This window comes from Rhipicephalus sanguineus, chromosome 8, assembly GCF_013339695.2.
Source record: "Rhipicephalus sanguineus isolate Rsan-2018 chromosome 8, BIME_Rsan_1.4, whole genome shotgun sequence".
NCBI lineage: Eukaryota > Metazoa > Arthropoda > Arachnida > Ixodida > Ixodidae > Rhipicephalus > Rhipicephalus sanguineus.
In genome coordinates, this window is record NC_051183.1 from 75,417,598 (window position 1) to 75,435,939 (window position 18,342).

The following is an 18,342-nucleotide window of genomic DNA, read 5'->3' on the forward strand; positions in this document are numbered from 1 at the left end:
AGTACACGCGTATACTGTTTACACAAAAGGGCTTGCAGGAGATTATATGCGGCCACATCACGTAAAAATAGAGGTTACGTTGTACAGTACACGGTATAGTGTTTACACAAAACGGCTTGCAGCAGATTTTATACGGCCACCGCTCTGCGCCTCTTCTTTCATTCGCTCTTCTTTCTTCGACGCATTCCAGGAGGTTACGCTCATCACATGCTTGGATCAGCCAGTTGCGCCACAGCAACGGAAGCACAGCCTTCCACTCTTTCGCACTTCGTGCTGCGCGTGCCTCGTGTTTTTTCCGAGCTTTCTTCTGCGGCTTTAATACACCGTCTATATACGTACGCTAGAAAATGCGAACCTTTGCGGAAGGTGTCACATGGAACGTGCTTTTAAATGCGAATGCATTTCTTAGTGGGGCATGTCAGGCGTCTGTCGGTGTCCGCGCGCCGGCAGGTGTTACCTCTCCGCTCTCACTCCCTCTCCCATAGCAACAGCTGCGGGCGCGCGCGCTTATCCTCGCCCCTAGCAACCGGAGCAGGTGGTGCGGACGGAGTAGCGGAGGGTGAGTGGAGAGGAGGAGCGCGCTCTGGCGTGTGAGGGCGCTCGCATCGCGGGAGCTCGGCGGAGCTCCCGCGTGTGCAAGCGGCGGCGCGCGCTCGGCAGTTTACGCAGCCCGACGCCCGTTTCAAGCGCGACTTCGAGGACCACAGCTTTAGTCACAGCTGCAAGGTTTGCGATCGGTTGTGGTTCCCCAGCAACCTGAGCGTGATAGGGAACATCAAGAAGGACTCGAGTCGTTTGAACGCGCTTCGGGTTCTTTGGAACGAGTTTGGAAGAGGAGGCCCCGACGACGAGAACGGCGACACCATCATCGCCGTCTGTGACGACAACCCTCGTCTGGCGCCGTTTAAGTCGTACCTGGTGTGTGCCTCGTTAATTTACGCCATTAAAATTACTACGCCGTATACTCTCGGCGCAAGAAATGCATTCGCATTTCCTCACGATTCCCTTCGGGGAGGTGGAGGCATTTTTTTTAGAACACATGCGACGGCGCATTGTAATAATTCAAGTGCATGACTGCTTATAGAACGTGACAATTGCGGTGACCGAGGCCGAACGCGTCACCTTCGCCCATTAGAAGAGGCAGCTAACAAAACATTCGCACATTCGAGGCGACTTGGAGTTAGCATGCACTACAGTAATGATGAACCGCGATTATTATTAAAATGTGGTCGACCCGTCAATATCAACGAAGACCAGAGATTTTATAACAGTACCATGATATACGTGTCAGGCAATCCTCTCTTGGTCCAACTTCTATGCAGTTTAAGCAGGTTGGCCTGATTATAACACATCAATTTTTCCTGTCAATTCAATTTTTCAATTTTTTCCTGTCCGTGCAATTTCATTGTGTGATTCGTGCTTATCAAACTATGTGTTATCTGATAATAAATACCAGCCGTCTATTTGTTATAGGGCTATTTGCCATTTTGTTCACCTTCAAATATGGGATCAGCACTGGAAACGTGGACACTGACAAAATGGGAAGTTGACAAAGCAGGGAAGCTGCTGAAGGCGGTAAAGAAGTGCGCGGAGAATTAACACTGCTCCTCACGGCGTAGAGTATATTCGAAATTGATAAACAGACACTCGTCATACGCCACGTTAAGTTAGTTTTACGTACTTTTCGCAAAACCCAAAGAAATGTCTGAAATCATCGCGTAATAAGTAGCTGGCTGGTACGTTTGTACATATTATATACGAATGCTGAATGATAATATCAGAAAAACACGCAGTAAATGTAAATGTATGCATGCGCAAAACATACAATAATACCAAGAGCGCATATCAAGAGCCGGAACGCGGTGTTCTCGAGAGATGCAAATTGTAATGCTTAAGCATCTACGTAATTGGATCAAGACAGGATACTTGTCTGACACACATGGCACAACTCATGATTAAGAATATCTGTCAATCACCTGCTCTTCTTTATTATCGTTTTAGTGGCAGACCACATTTGAACGACGCGATGCTTGTGGGCGAAGGTGTGACGTTATGATGCGTGCAAGCTCTAAGCCAACTCCAAAGAAAATTGCTTTGTGTTTTTTCTTGCGATTAGGGAAGCGTACATCTCTTGCCACGGACACCAAATTGTCGTGCTCTAAGCAGACATGCATGTGCCAGATTTATTGCAAAGCTCCAGCGTGTGTATTCAGGAAAGGGCAGGTCATATGACACCTCCGTGAAAGTTCTCATCACTCTGTGTACATATTTGTACGCTGCATGATAAAGCCGCAGAAAGAAGTACGAAAGATTAGGCGTGCACAGAAAGAAGCACTAAAGGAAGAGCCACGCTTCTCTTGCTAGACGACACTTGGCTGGGCCGATCATGCGCGGTGCGAGTAGTCCGAAATGAGTCGCAGAAAGAAGATCGAAAGAAAAAAGAGGCACATACCCTTTGTTAGGCGACACCTGGGTCGGTGGACCACGGGTAGAGCGGTCATACTGAGTGGATCCCCCTGAAAATAATACGTGATTAGCGTCGTGCTACTTCTTAAGTACTCTAATGTGTGCGGCATACCATAACTGCTGGCACTTTGCACATAAGCAGGACAGATGAAACCCAGAGGGCAGCCAAAAAGAGGGGGATTGTCAGTCCTTTACTTCTGTCGCTCGGGTTTTGCGAGCTCACAAGACATTTTCTGAAGAAAAAAAAAACATGCACTAATCGAAAAGAATCCACATTTCATTGCTTCATACCTCAAAAGCAGAATATGTCAAAGTTAGCGTGACAGTCATCAATACACATAAGTTTATTGATTTATAGCTTCAGGGACTTGTCTAGCTGATAGAAGACCGCAGGTATTCAAAGCGTTTCTCCTTGTTTTCGCCTGTGGTTGGTACAAATTTACAGGAGCAGGTGGTCAGGATCTGCAGTCAAACCCTCTCTTGCTGCACGCACGATCATGTTTCATCAGTCAATATTTCAGTTGCTGATTCCGCAATCGCCTCGCTGGACAGTCGATCCTAAAAGGAGAGGACCGTTATTTTACACTATTCCAACGGTTACTGCCACTTTGCACACAACTGCCGATAACATGTAATGTGAGACACATACTCCAACCCCTACACCCCCCCCCCCCAAAAAAAAAAAAGAAAGAAGGGTGTTACTTGACCAATACATAAGCGTTCCTCAAATCTACTATCCTGTGCAATACGTTTATCGGAAAACAAAAATCTTATTTGAAAACGCACGTTATTCCAAAATGCAATTTACATCTGTTTAGCACAAGAGTCAGCAATACAATAATGTGACAGTTTAGTAGCAGAAACACGACAGCAGGTGATTAAAAACAGAAACATTAAATTTACATTTTTCAGTGACCATACTTGGCATTTCACGTGGAACTTGAATATGCTCGTTTTCCTCAAGGGGCATATTCCACTTGACAGTTCATAACCTCGGCTGCACCGAACGTAAGGCATATCGGCGTCTGGAAGTTTCCAAGCTGCCTGATAGGAGATCATCCCAGCATGCCTTGGGCGGGATGTATGCTGTAAACAGTTCCAACGCAACACATTTAATATGGCGCGAAAAAAAAATCATTTGTGTTGTCTACGTACCTTTAAACGTTCCGGCTTCGACAATTAAATCACATGTATACTGATTCATTTTTTCTAACCACAATGACACGTTGCTTGCACCCTTGAACAGAACGAGAACACAAAGTTATCTCAGTGCCAGAGAACAAATTTTTATCGCCAAGGAACTAAGGACATCGAAAGACATACCAACCACACTGACAACGTCTCCCTTTGAACTCCTACGTTGCACGATTGCTGGCATTCGTGCTATCTGAAAAATCGTTAAGCCACAGCGTGTCGCTTATTGCGTAACATATTCTTAGCTGCCCCGTTTCGATAGCGAAGCATTTAGACGTAATCGAGCGACGCAGAGCAAATACTGCCGGCAACAATGCGTAAAAGCATGGCAATTTATATTTCTGACTCGACCCAACTCTTACAGCAGCGTAAGCATGAGCATGAATTATCTGAATTTTGAATGCCGTACATTGTGATCTGTATGAGTGCAACTATGGAATGAAGACGACTTCAGCATATATTTTTGGTAAGGTTTCAAGTTAGGTCAAGACGCAGAAGTTTGAAGTCTGACGGAAGCCCGTCTGGTTGGGTTGATACGTGGTGACGTTGAAAACCCGAAGCACTGAGCCGACTAAAGCAAAAAGCACACACACACATACACACGCACACGCACGCGCGCACACACACGCGAGCACACACACACACACACGAGCAAACACACGCGCACACACACACACGCACGCGCGAGCACACACGCGAGCAAACACACACACACGTGCGAGCGCAAACATACACGCGAGCACACACACACGCACGCGCGAGCACATACACACACGCGCGAGCGAGCGCACACACACACGCGGGCACACACGCGCACGAGCACACACGCACGAGCGAGCACACACACGCGCGCGCGCACGAGCACACACGTGAGCAAACACACGCACACACACGCACGCACGCGCGAGCAAACACACACACGCAGGCGCGAGCACACACACACGCTAGCACACACGCGCACGAGCACACACGCGGGCAAACACACATACACGCACGCGCGAGCACATACACACACGCGCGCACGAGCACACACGCGAGCAAACACACGCGCGCACACGCATACACGCACGCGCGAGCATACACACACACACGTACGCACGCACACACACGGAGTGGTCGGTATCAAGAGCGACTCGAGACAAAGACGTCGTGACAGTCATTTTTCTCTAGCGCGAGCACGTGCCTTCCCCCAGTCGATTGCGTGTCCCCTGAAACGTGCTCAGCCAAAGCACTGGATTTAACCATTTATTTTTTCACGTCTTAAACGTCCTTTTGTGTGTGTGTGTGTGTGTGTGTGTGTGTGTGTGTGCGTGTGTGTGTGTGTGTGTGTGTGTGTGTTAAATGTTTACTTCGGCCGCCGCAGTGCCTCGGGTTTGGTACATTCAGCTACACACGGAAGGATGCTGTGATTTCATTTAAGACACTTGAAACTACACTTAAAACGCACTCTTAACGCCATTTCATTGTCTTTCGTGTACTTATAGCTTTATTCATTTCGGTAGCGCAAAACAATTAAAGACAAGAGAGGACACGTAGACAGGACGGGCGCTACACATCAACAGACTTTACTGAAAAGAAACACACCAAAACCCGTTGCACAGGCGCGACGCGCTACATCATTCTACGAGGGCTTTTTTTTTTTAATGTGTCTAATTTTCTTTGCGCTACCGAAATGAACACCAGTGATCACAACCAACTAGCCCGCATTACCGCCTTAAACCCTCACTCGTCCACTTAAAACAACCGCAGCAGAGTTTGAAGCATGGCGAAAAGTTGAATTACGAAATATCATGTACCGGTGACAAGGACATGACAAACAGCCCAGACTGCCATTGACAGGAGCGAGTTACTGCGCACGCAGAGCTCGTCTGGGCAAAGCTGATCTGGGGCACTTTGTTTATGCCGCCTACAGTATTTCACACCGCGATTGCACCCTTCATCGAGCGTGTTGAAGGTACCAAGACGGCGACAGCAAGAAGGGTTAAACTTCTGTCCTTCATCTCTTCTCACACAAACGTGTATGATAACGAACGATCTTAGTCGTATGTTTGATAATATACGCCCAAACATACATCTTGTAATGTCAAACGCAGAGCAAATACTGCCAATAACAATGCATTACATAAAAATATGACACCATTTATTTAAAACAGAAAAGTATGACACGATTACATAAAAGTATGACACGACCCATCTCGTACAGTAGCGTAAGCATGAGCATGAATTCAGGTAAACACGCGACATAAGTACATATACACAAGCAAATAACGTACTGAAGAGAGAATATTGCTTACCTGCAAATCACATTTACTACTGTCTTCGGGCAACGTAACAACGGATGCAATCCGCTCGACAATTGCCAATCTCAAGCGAAGAATCAGCAATGCAGCTCGTCGCAACGGCCGCGCAGCCCACTAAATCTGCCCGTTGCAATGCCTCGAGGCTGATTTGCGGCGGATCGCGCACGTTAATGACTGTCCTTGCGTGCTGTATCACTAGTTACACGCCACTCACGTACACAACACGATTAGACCACGCACGTCAACAAAGCGCAGGGCGTAAAACCTGGTTAAATCGATGAAACAAAGAGCAGCACTGCACAAACGCGACTTCAACAACCGCACCAACCGCCACGCATTCAAATGCTCTTCCCGGCATACACCTCAAGCTGTGCAAAGCCTAGGAGAGATGACGCCGTCCCCGGTTCGATAAAGTTGAAGCGGTGCCTCGAGGACGCCACATTTGTTACTCACCGCGAGCTCATACATCTCTCTACGCAGCCTCTCTACTGGAGCGGCCGTCCCACGCTGTTTTGTGAACTCAGCGGCATCTTTTTCTCCCGTGTTGGCGAATTCATGACGGTTAAGCGTGTTTGGTGCTATGTTGACCCGAGACGTTTGCTGAACTTTGCGATCCGTTAATTATAACGCGGAAACAAACTAGACAACACGACAGCGAAATTCGAATAAATTGTATTGCGAGTCTCGGAAAAATATTTTTCTCGCGCCATGGGATGGTTCTTCGATCGCATCGTCAGTTTAATTTGGTCGGTTGTCGTGTGCTCACAGTACTTTATCTTGTCGCCATATGCGAAGCTTCCCGGAGGCAAATTAATTACTTCTGCGGGTTAAAAGCAAAATAGGTATAAGAGCTACTTAATAAGTTGTTTAGCACAAACATTTGACCAACATACGATAGTTTTTCGTTCTTACGCTTCTGCCGATGTCTGTGCAGATTATGTCACTTCATAAATTACGGGTTTTGGAAGCGGGCTCACCTTATTGAACTCCAGTTTTAGTTCATACCCCACCATCGCTTGCCTCAGTATGCCGCAATGTAAAATCGCTGCTTCTGTGATTTGCTTTTCTGCTGTCAAGACCCGTTCTGTGTGTACATCATCCGCTGTTCAATTGATAAAGCCAGCTTTGAACAAGACACATCGCGATGCGACACATTGATCAATAAACTTCCACTCCATAGTGTAGGTCCCCTGACAGATGAGTCATTACGCTTTTATAAGTTACAATCTAAAGGTTACAATGCTCATCGCGGTGCTTTAGCTTTTAACTTGGCACGCTACTGTCGATGTAACCTTTATGAGAGAGGAAAATGAAGAAAACACAAAGATAAAATTGCTGTAACAGCCACGTAACTTATAAATTATAAGTTACATGTCTTTTTATGCTGTCGTAAACGTTACCGTGATTAGAGTGTAGTCTTGTCTGCCTTGAGCTCCACAAAGTGAAGTGCTTTGGGTTAGTTGAAGCATGCTTGAACACGGGGTGTCGCTGGAGCCCACGTTTTGACAGGTGGTCTTGTCGTCTTCAAGGCAGCAACTGCCTACCTTATCGCGTGTAACAGTAGGCTTCGTACCCGCTGCCCCAAACAAAACAGAACAGTTAGGGCAAGTGCGAAAATGTTGTGGGGATTGGGGGTGGTGAAGAACGAACGAAAAGACAATGCCTCTTGTCGGATGGATAAATGGACATGGCGCTACCAAGCTCCATAAAAACAAAAAAAAACTTTTTTTTTCTTGTGTGTTGGCTTAATGCTTTGTATACTTCATTGAAATCGACCTTACTGTAGAAAAAAAAACACCATAAATTCACAACCCAACTCTCTGCGCCTTAGGGCAGACTGACCATATTTGTCTCAGTATTCTTTTTTGTCCTTTCTCGCTACTTTTCCGCCACCAATAGTCTAACGGTCTCTTACTTATTCTATGGCGGACGTGTTCAGCTTTCCATTGCTGTCCTGAAGGCCATGGCTTAATGTAGGCTAGTGCCCAAACATACACCCTGGTGGATATCTTCAGGATCACTTATAACATGCTCCTTGGTTTCCTTAGTTTCCCCACAGCATGCGCGTTTTTCTTTACCGAAACCCCGTGTTCAAGCATTGTCCATCGCTTCATGCTTCCATCTTCCTCTGAACTTCTGCTCTACTTTGGTTAATTGGCGATTCATTGTAAGAAGCACACTGATTTGAGGTTTGTTGCTTTTTCATTATGAGATGCATAACTTAAGCGGGGTGGCCGATTGATGCTCTGGATGATTCGAGTTAATCAATTAAATTGCATAAAGAAGTAGTGAAATGCCTGTCTAGTTACCTCTAGCGTAGACCCCCGCGAGTTCCGGACTGACAGGTTGCGCTGCATGGCTGCGCTTGCGTGGATAGCATTTTCTGTATAATTTCTTTTCCGCCGCAGTGCTCTCTTTCAGTTATTAGTCGGGGTTTACGTTGTTCTGCTCATAGGCGTGCGCGGAGTTCTACAACTGGGGAGGGCCAAGTGTCACCGCAGCACCTCAAGCCCACCCGCCCCCTCACCCCGGTTGGTCGGGTCCGAAAGACTACGAGCTCTGTAATGGATGGAAAAAATGAAAATGAAGCGATGACTTGCTTCACACAAAGGCGCACCATTGGTCCCCTGCTTTCCTGCGTAAAGGAAGGAAGCAAACAGTCATTTTATTGCAACATCAGGGGTTCTTGGTCGCCATCATAGCCAAAAAACGTGCGTAGCCGTAACTCTGAGCATTGCAGATAGATGAGAAAGGTCCGACTCAGTAAAGGTATGGGATAGAATCAGCGCCCCTTCGATGATTAGGGGGGCTTCCCCCCCCCCCTCCTGCCCCCCCCCCCCCCTCACTGCGCACGCCTATAATTCTGATCTCTTCTTGGGTCCGTGTCTGCGCGGCAACTTTTTATTACGAAAGGAACTGATCGAATTCATCTTTACGCTTACCTATGTGTAAGATTTTACGATGGGGTATATGTTGGGGATATGCTACGGAACGATACGCATTGTCACGGAGCGTGTTGCTTGCGACTCTTCTCCGCAGCTGGTGCAGGGGCACAACAAGCTGAAGCTGTACCGAAACAGCTTCGTCAACCTGGCGTTGCCGTTCTTTGGATTCACAGAGCCCATCGCTGCGAAGAAAAGCAAGGTGAGAAGGAAAATTCCTTGTTCGTATTTAGCTCGTGTCACGCAGTGCAGGTGGGTGTATCCACTTCAAATGTAATTATCGTCTACAACACGCCTATTTACCTTGAAGATGGGTACTGCAGGTAGATTTGTCTATCTCTTAACCAAATTAAATGAAAGGCGGCAGATTTATTCAGTTTTCGCTTATTTTAAATGCGCACTTATATTTCAAATACGCCGAGTAGTTCCTGTGAAAGTTAATAATAACGTTGTAGTATCGACTTAAAGGATAAAGATATATCTATTTAACATGTCCTTATTACCGCATGTGTGGATGATACAATGCACAAAAAGGACAGCCCTGCAAGCGGATTTGAAGTTGAACAGTTATTTTTTAACTCACAGCACGATGTAGCTTACTCTTGGCATACAGTTAATTAACCCTTTGCGGTCCGTTGTCGGGCAGCGCCCGACAACGCAACACGGCCGTAGCGGTCCGCTGTCGGGCCCCGCCCGACAAGGGTGTTCGTGGTTTAAATTTTGCTGTTTTCTCACCGCGAGTCGCGCGCATTTTTTGTATACATGAAGGGCCATCTCTTGAGGAATAAGTGAGCTTTGTTTGTTGAGGTTTTACTTTTTTGACACTAGGGTGCAGCACTATGATCAGCACGGGGCCTAGAGCGTACCCACTCGCGCGCGCGGTTCGCTGAGAAGCATGGCCACGTTTTCACCGCGTGCGTTTTACGGCGGTGCTTTTAGCGAAAGCGAGGATGACTTTAGTGAGGAAGAGAATTACGTGCCTCCACCAGACAGTGATGACAGTGATTCGACAGAAGTGAGTGACGAAGACGACGACGGCGGCGGTGGAAACCTGCAGTAATAACCCTGGCCTGCACACAGGGGAATGCTTTGAGCGGTATCATACGTTGCCCAAATATCACTAAAAGAGTTGCCTGCAGAATGCAGGAGCAAAAATAAATATCCTGTGCGTTTCTCTTCCACAGCTTGTGTTTTTATTCGCGGCGCCAGAAACTGGCGAAATAGTTTCGGACCGCTAGAGCCGGAAAGTGGGTAAAGGTTTTGGACCGCAAAGGGTTAAGAATAATTAAATTAAAGGTAAAAAACTGCTAAACCGTCAATGACAGACATGCAGTGTTTTCTCCCTGGCTTATTTAGCTTGATGCTACAAAAAATATGTGCCTTTATTTGTGCTGCGACCAATTATGTTGATGCAATAAACAATTGGCATTAAGCTGTGTTCTGCATACCTTTGCATACTTTTCAACGCTCCCCGTATTCCAGTGAGACTCCGAAATTTCAAGAAATTTCGCTGATTGTACGGGCACCATAAATCTCTCAGAACGCAGCTCCTAACCCCACGGCGAAGAGAAAATAAATGACCATGGTTGTAAAATATTCTGGCCTTGCTCTCTAGCGTGTCGGACATTTAATAAGTCGCTTTAGCCGTAGTACAAGTGTTCTATGTGGAAAAGCAGTGCTAAGATTGAAAAGGGGGCTGCTGTGGCTTGCAGGGACACTATGCATTTCCCTTCTTAATTGCATACTCGGGCACTCGCCCTATAATTACGATACCAGTATGGTCTATAACTTCCAAGAACTTTACTGGCAATTATTCAGAGCTCTCCATAAGGTTTCTGTGGCCATGAGAAGCAATAAATTAAAATATGCGCCAGATGCACTATATATTACACATCACAAATGCGCTTTCTGTTGGAGCCTGTCGGAAAATGTTTTGTACGCACTTGCTCATACGACTGGCCCTGCATTGAATAGCACATGAGATGGTGCTGCGTGTCATGCTGTTGTCAGAGTAACGGAGTTAATGTACAGGTAATAATTGAAAGCGTATGTTTTTTGTTTCTCTCACGCTCCGCCAGTTCAACGGCCGAGAGTACACGATGTGGGACCACTTCGAAGTTCAAGGCGAGCTCACATTAAAACAGTTCCTGGATTACTTCAAGGTGGGTGTTTCAGCGACATGCGTATTGTCACATGGTTGTGACGGTGTAGAAGGATGCAGACAAGACTGGGAAATACAGAATTCTTCATTTGGGCGAACTTGTCCCGGAAAATGAAAACAAAATACAAGCAATACACGCTGTGCACTCATAGCGACGAGAACGGTCGTCGACCGTCGAGTAATCAGATCATCGGTGGAACGCGTCGTCTTTTATACAACGCTGGTGCTCGCGCAGGCTCTCGAATAAACTTGACTATTCGCGTCCTGACCGCAATCTTAACAGAATGATATCAAACAAACGCGAAACTTCTCAAACATCGCGGCGCGGTCTCTGTCTAGCGTTTCTAACAGTATTTGTGGGTGAAACCCGCATACATCAAAACAAAGCAATAAACACGCGTGGCAATATGTAGTACAAATATTGTTACATTGTTATGGTGAAGGCCTTACATCACTCATGAGTGAAAAATGGCATCCGGTGTCAGCGTGCAAACGAAGGGTACCAAAAGTCACGCTTAAAGTTGATTAAAGTTGAATCGAATGTGCATTAATGTAGCAAGTGTATGCCAAGTGATGAGAAGTAATTATTGAGTGTATCAGAGGAGTTAAATACGAATTAACGTGAAAAAGTTAATTGTGAAGTAACAGGGAAACGAATGTTGAATGAATTAAAGATGATTGAAACGTAAATCAACAGCATATCAAACATGAGAGTCCAGGCATTTTGTCTGTGCTCTCCAGAGCGTTAGCTAAAGTTACTAGTTCTTTTAGGTAAGGTTGTGCCCATCGACGCAAACAACATTCGAAACGGAGCGATAGCGCTGACCATATTGCTCAGGATCAGATTTGTGGATCTACATCGTTGACGCGTTAAATATAACACATAGTACATTGCTGCATAATCGCTGGTGATTTCGTACGTTCACTTTCTACCTCACAATGTCGTACTGTGACGTCACCGTGTGACTTAATAATGACGTCACAGATCATAAAAATTTCGGAGTCATCGAGTGTCACAGCATGGCATCATCACATGACATGGCACCATGTGAGGTGCAGAACGCTTCAGGAGTGGTAGGAACAGTGCAATCTACTGAGAATATCAACATAATTTAATGCGTGTCTCCCACACGGCAGCGCGTTATGTCTTGCAAGAAGTCTTAGTGCATTAGCAAGTGTGGAGCAAGCTTTAGCCTTCATTTGATAAAGAGTAACATACTGCCGAAATTTGTTTTTTAGGTGGGAAGCAGCTTTTGCTCGGGGATGTCCTTTCCTCACGCGTCCGCTCCCCCAAGCGCATGCGCCAACTCCTCGCCCCCTCTCCTCGCGAGAGCGCGAGGAGGTGGGAGCAGGTGGGGTGGAGGAGGTGGCGTGATCGCTGCCTCCGCTACGTTTCTTCTCTCCCGTTTCTCTCTCACCGCCACAACTCTGCGCTGGCGTGCGCTCACTCCCGTTGCACTCTCCTTCGCAACGGCGCTATGGACGCTCGCGAAGTTGAACGTAAACGGCAACGCCGGCAAGCGAACCTCGAAGCTGCGAGGCAACGCGAAGCCGAAGCGCAACGGAAACGATCGGGGGGGGGGGGGGGGGACAGCATAAGCGGTAGACAACATATACATAACTCCACACACAAATGAAACATACATGGCAACATGCAAATGGAACAACAATGGAAACACAAGTGAACACCAAGCACTGCTTCGCATCCCCACATGGTTACCTTTAGTAGGAGATGGTGCAATTTTCTGTATCTGCAGTATGTATTTATAATTGAAGGAATAAACCAGTCGATAAGACAACGGACAAAGGCGAGAAGTGGCACACACAACAACTGGGCTATCAGCTGTGCTCTATTACAAACAGCATCTTCCAGGAAAGCCAGGAGCGCATGCGTTGTTCAACCAACAAAAAGCGGCCTAATTTAAAAAATTACGCCATCTCCCGCTAAAGGGAACCATGTGTGGATGCGAAGCAGCGGGGAGATGGTTCCCTTGAGCGGGAGATGATGTAATTTTTTTTCTTGCCTTCTCGAGCCTGTGCCTTCCTCTGGCGTAGAATCAGCACTATCTCCATCCAGCTCCCGCTGCGTGGAACTGCCGGCGTCCGAGGTATTCGACTCCCGCAAAGTCGCGAGATCATGTGCGTCTGCCTCTCTGCAGTCCATGCCACTGGTGTCGTCATGGGATTCTTCAGCTAGGGAAGGAGAGCACGAGCGCCCCGCGTCTAGAGCCACAGAAGCAGATGCGGCCATCGGCCACTCATGCCACGTCAAGACGCCGGAGGTGTCGCTGCTTCCTACTTGTCGCAGGAGAGAATGAGGCGCGCGAGGGGGGGGGGGGCGTAGGAGAGGAAAGAGAGGGGAGGAGACGCGCATACGCTGGCGCTCATCGCGGCATTGCGCAGGAGAGATGAGGCGCGCGAGAGGAAGGGAGCGTAGGAGAGTAGAGAGGGGGGAGGGGACGCGCATACGCAGGGGACTGCGGATGCCACCACCGGACACAACTACGAGCAAAAGCTGCTTCGCATCTAAAACAGAGAGGCTAGCGCCAAAGTGATGTTAACCCACATTCCTTCTGTGGTGTTGACACAATTGCCACCGTGCAATTGCACGGCGACAATTGTGTCAGCACTACATTTCTTTCTTTTATGCAGAAGGAATGTGGGTTCCCATCACTTTGGCGTTAGCCTCTCGGTTTTTGAGTAGTCCGCTTTTCATTGGTTGAACAGCGCATGCGCACCTTACTTTTCTGGAAGATGCTGTTTGCTAATAGAGCACTGTTGATAGTCCAGTCGTTGTGTGGGCCATTCTCGCCTTTGTTGTCTTCTTGACCGGTTTATCCCTTCAGCGTCATAGGCGTGCGCAGTGTTCTCCAATTTGGGGGGGGGGGGGGGGCAAGTTTACCGCTGCGCCCGCCCTCGTTTGTCGAGTCCGAAAAAAAAACTAGCTGCACCATAGATGCGAAAATGAAAATGAAGCGAAGGCGTGCTTCTGGCAAAGGCCTGCCATACGTCCCAGACTTCCCGGAGGGGAAGGCGGCAAGCAAACTGTTCTTGGAATGCAACATCAGGGGCCCTCGATCGCTGTTATCATCAAAAATAATGTGTAGCGAGGACCTTGTGCGGCAGAATTGGCGCCCTCCCTGCCGATGGTTAAGTGGGGTGGCCACCCCCTCTGCCCTCTCCCCCCCCCCCACCATGCACACGCCTGTGTTCAGCGTTATGTACCAACTTACAGCAATGTAAGTTGGTGCAATGTAATCGCCGTGTATACATTGCTGCAACCTTACAGCAATGTATACACGGCGATTTTGGATTGCAGCGAACTACTTCTATGTCTCGTGTGACTACGTTAAAGCTTTTAAGCTCGTCTCTTGTTGACAGTGGCTTTTCCGTCATCTTCCTTCTCGTGCTCGCAGACCAAGCACGAGGTTGAGATCACCATGCTGTCCCACGGACTGTCCATCCTGTACTCGTTCTCGATGTCTCCGCCGAAAGTCAACGAACGCCTTGATCTTCCGTGAGTACCGGTTTCTGGCATTTCATCTCTTTGTCTTCGTCTTACCGTAAAATACCTCTTGAAAGAATGTGAATTCAACGAACTATTCAGTTGTACGAACTTTTTTTTTTTAAATCCCCGACCGAAGCGCCATTGGACCCAGTGCTAACGCGTTTCAGTTTAACGAAATCGGTGCAGGGCACATTTCAGTTCTACGAACGTATTTTGTGACACCATCCAGTGCCTATAACGCCATATTCACCAGAAATTGTCTGAAAGACTGGGTACAGATAGTGCTTTGCGTTTTGAGGACTATGTCACTTGTGACTCTTGCCTTGAGACATGCGCCAGTCTGTCTACAGAAGAGATTGTAGCGAGCGTGCTATCTCAAGAAGAAGAGGAGGAGGAAAAGTAGCCCTTGTAGAGGAAGCATCAAGAATTTCAGTTAAAGAAGCACTGATGTACTTGGAAAGGGTGAAGTTCTTCGATGCCCAGCAGAGTGTTGTGCAGAGAATGTTTATGAGAGCTTGGACAGATACTCAATTCATCACCACCGCAGTACCAAGTGCACAAATGCAGCAAAAGACTACTACATTTTTTGAAAACATGCTAAGTAAGCAGAAATTCACGTTCAAATAAGCAGCATTGCAAATAAAAGAGTTCACATTTAATTTCAACAACTGATGTTTTCTTTGTTCCTGATAACAAGTTGCAGATAACAGATCAGTTCAGCGAATTTTCACTTTAACGAAATTTTTCCTGCGGTCCCTTGAAGTTCGTTGAAGTGAAGTTTCACTGCATTTCGCTTATTTTGACCCTGAGTGCGCTACAGAGTAAGGCGGGGTGCAGACACTTGTCTCCAATGTTACAGGCTAAAGTGACGTTACAAACAACGAAAGTGTGCCTAGGAACTTTCTAATTTCGTACAAAATAGTCCAACTTTAAGCCTTTACTGCCGAGAGGCTCGTAAATAAGAGCGCCAAAAATTGAAGTGCTCAGCTCAAGATCTCGTATGTGTTCATTTACCAGTAGACATGCGTTGATGAGTGATTGATCTGTAGGTGTGCGTCTTCCAAGTGTATTAAGATGTGGAAATTAACAATTGAAAGTTTACGTATCTTCTCTAAGATCGATACACTACATATGCCGTGCTAATTTTGTTAGTGATCACTATTAGGTTAATTTTGTGATTGTTAATTAGCACCATTCGTTTATTTTATTGCTTTGTTTTCAATATTTTTATGCATCTCCGAATTTTATTTTACTCTTTGCTGTGACGGGCCACATGCCTGTTTCCTTTGTTGTCGCTTTCCGTTCCCTGTATTTTTTTCCGTACAGTTAAGCTGTGAAATGCAGCTTTTTCTTTTCACACCTAGCCGCGTCTATGTGTACTCTTAGGTACCTTCCATGTGGTTTTAATAAACTCAGCTAAAGATTATTGAAATCAATCCACTAGGTTAACAGCTTTTATTTCCTACACCACCATTTGCAATTAACAGCATTTGGCATAGCCCTGTTGATTATTTTAGAGAGATTAGAGGGACACAAAATTCTAAGAGAGTAAAAAATTTAGTCTGAGCAGTATTAATCAATCTTTGCAGGGTACTAAAGGCAAAAGCGTTTTATAGGGAGGCTCGGTAAAAAACAATGTGCAGGTGACGGCTCTGCGTTGAAGTTCTCGCACCAGGTTACACCACGATGTCACTGATTCTGACTGCGTGTGACCACCTCATACATTATTTGTATTCCACCTCTTGCACTGATCTTTTAAGATCCCACCGTTGTACATGGCGGTATGCTGATGCATTGGTTATTACGCGAAGGTAGATGTGTCCCGGAAAGACTGTCTGATGCGCAGCTCTTTGCTGTACAAGCAGTTACGTTCTAACTGCCATGGAGTGTGTAGGCCCAAAAATGTTAGGTTTAGCTGTTACCCTTTTAAAAGTCTTCTTCATCACTTGCAATGCTCCAGTACGAATTAGAGGCCATGAGGGTTGTAGAGACCAAAAAGGTTGTGGAAAGAATAAAAAGAAATTTTCATAGTATTATTGAAATATAGCGCTTGTTGTCCACGTGTAAAACCTAATACATTTTGTCAATCAGCATGTCATCTGCAATATAGCTTGATACGGCGTACTTGAGCTGGATCAGAAGTGTTTTTAATAACTTATTCAATACTTCGGAACGATATTTCATGATCTAGAACAGCCAGAGCTGAAATCATTGCTTGGCTTCAAGCCCATTATATATACCGGATGTTCCGGAAGCAGAATATTGATTTTCTTCACGAATCTTTTGGAATATTGATAATATTTTCTTATTTGGGAACTGTGGTACAAAATTGAGCTTGATCATCTACAGATTGACTATGAATTTTTACAAAAACTGTCTGCAGTACTGCACTTAAACTATTCTAGTATTCATCATTGCTATTCGCTTCCCGTGGAGCATATTTTTTTCTACTGCCTCCATAGCCGGTAAAGTGGAAGGTTTGTCCTACTGGAAATGTTATTCCACACTTTCAATTGGCATATAAAACAAAGGTGTGCGTAATTTCACCACTGTGTTCTCATTCCAGCATGAGCGAAGTGGTGGCCCAGGTGTCCAAGAAGCCCATCGAGCCCCACGTGCGCAACCTCATCTTCGAGCTCTTGTGCAACGATAAGAACGGCGAGGACATTGAAGACATGCCGCCCGTGCACTACCTGCTTCCCAAGTGAAGAAGCGCCCTCTGTCGAGCCGTGGCGTAAGGTATGTGTGTGGGAAGGAAAGGAAAATTGCCCACCACCCGTTTGTAGCATGAAGCCACAAGAAAATCCGTACAGATTTCTAGGACAGAAAGCTTTTTATTTGCCGAAAAATTCGTCCTCGTCCAGGGATCGAAACCGGGACCAAAGCCTTTCCGGGGCGGTCGCTCTACCAAGTGAGCAAAGCAGGAAGGTATAAATTGGAAGCGCGAGGGCGAAATATTCGACTACTCGAAGGGCATAGACACAGAATATTGCCAATTGGTTCTGCGGAATCCGACAAGGTGGCAGAAGGATTAAGAATGGCAAATTCCTTTCTTAAACCTTCCGCCACCTTGCGGGATTGCGCAGAACCGATTTGAGATCAGAAAATCCTTAAAAAAAATGTCGCGCATTTCACATTTTATTATATTTGTTCGGCCGCCCCTTGAGTTCAGCTGCGTATGGCCACTCGGTTCGAGGATACGTTAGCTGCAAGCACTCCATGCCTATAAGAATTAAAGAAGTGCGACTGCAAGAAATTGACACAAGCGGGATGAAGTAATTAAATCCCAGGCTCTTCAACACTAATGTGTGGAAACTGTGCCACAGCTGTTTTGTAAACGATTATTTTTTGTTACCAAATTTTTCTGTCGATATTATTTACTGTTTTATGGCGGAGCATATTCAAGTGATATGTAAAACAGTTTCATTTGCACACATGTGTACAGTCAATCGAAGTCAATGATCTAAAAGTTGGTCAATGGACGATTACTTTGTTTGCGCATGCTGGGTTTCGTTCGCAAATTCTTAGTCTACATGACACAAGCGCACTGAATTGGCAACTTGCCTTCCAAAGTGAGAATGTAGTATGTTTATCTGAGTACCGTATCCGAAGTCATCCATCTGCGCCTGCAAGTAACTTCTCTCTTCTGTGTTCCAGTCCACGGAGATGACAACGCAGCCTTCGAAACTTGGCATCCTTACCGGGCGAGAAAGTTGCATTGCTGGAGACCCACGTTCTAAATCTGATTTATTACGACGAACAAATTTACCT

The 18,342-nt window shown here is 46.3% G+C and overlaps 1 protein-coding gene across 1 annotated transcript in view; it reads left to right on the plus strand.

The window, feature by feature from the left end:
• LOC119403329 (ubiquitin-like modifier-activating enzyme 1) overlaps positions 1–18,342 on the plus strand; it is a 58,920-nt gene extending 40,578 nt beyond the window's left edge. Inside the window, 5 exon segments of the mRNA XM_049418279.1 lie at positions 9,000–9,104; positions 10,981–11,064; positions 14,480–14,580; positions 17,138–17,310; positions 18,229–18,342. Coding sequence (XP_049274236.1) covers positions 9,000–9,104; positions 10,981–11,064; positions 14,480–14,580; positions 17,138–17,279 — 432 coding nt within the window. The 3' untranslated portion in view covers positions 17,280–17,310; positions 18,229–18,342.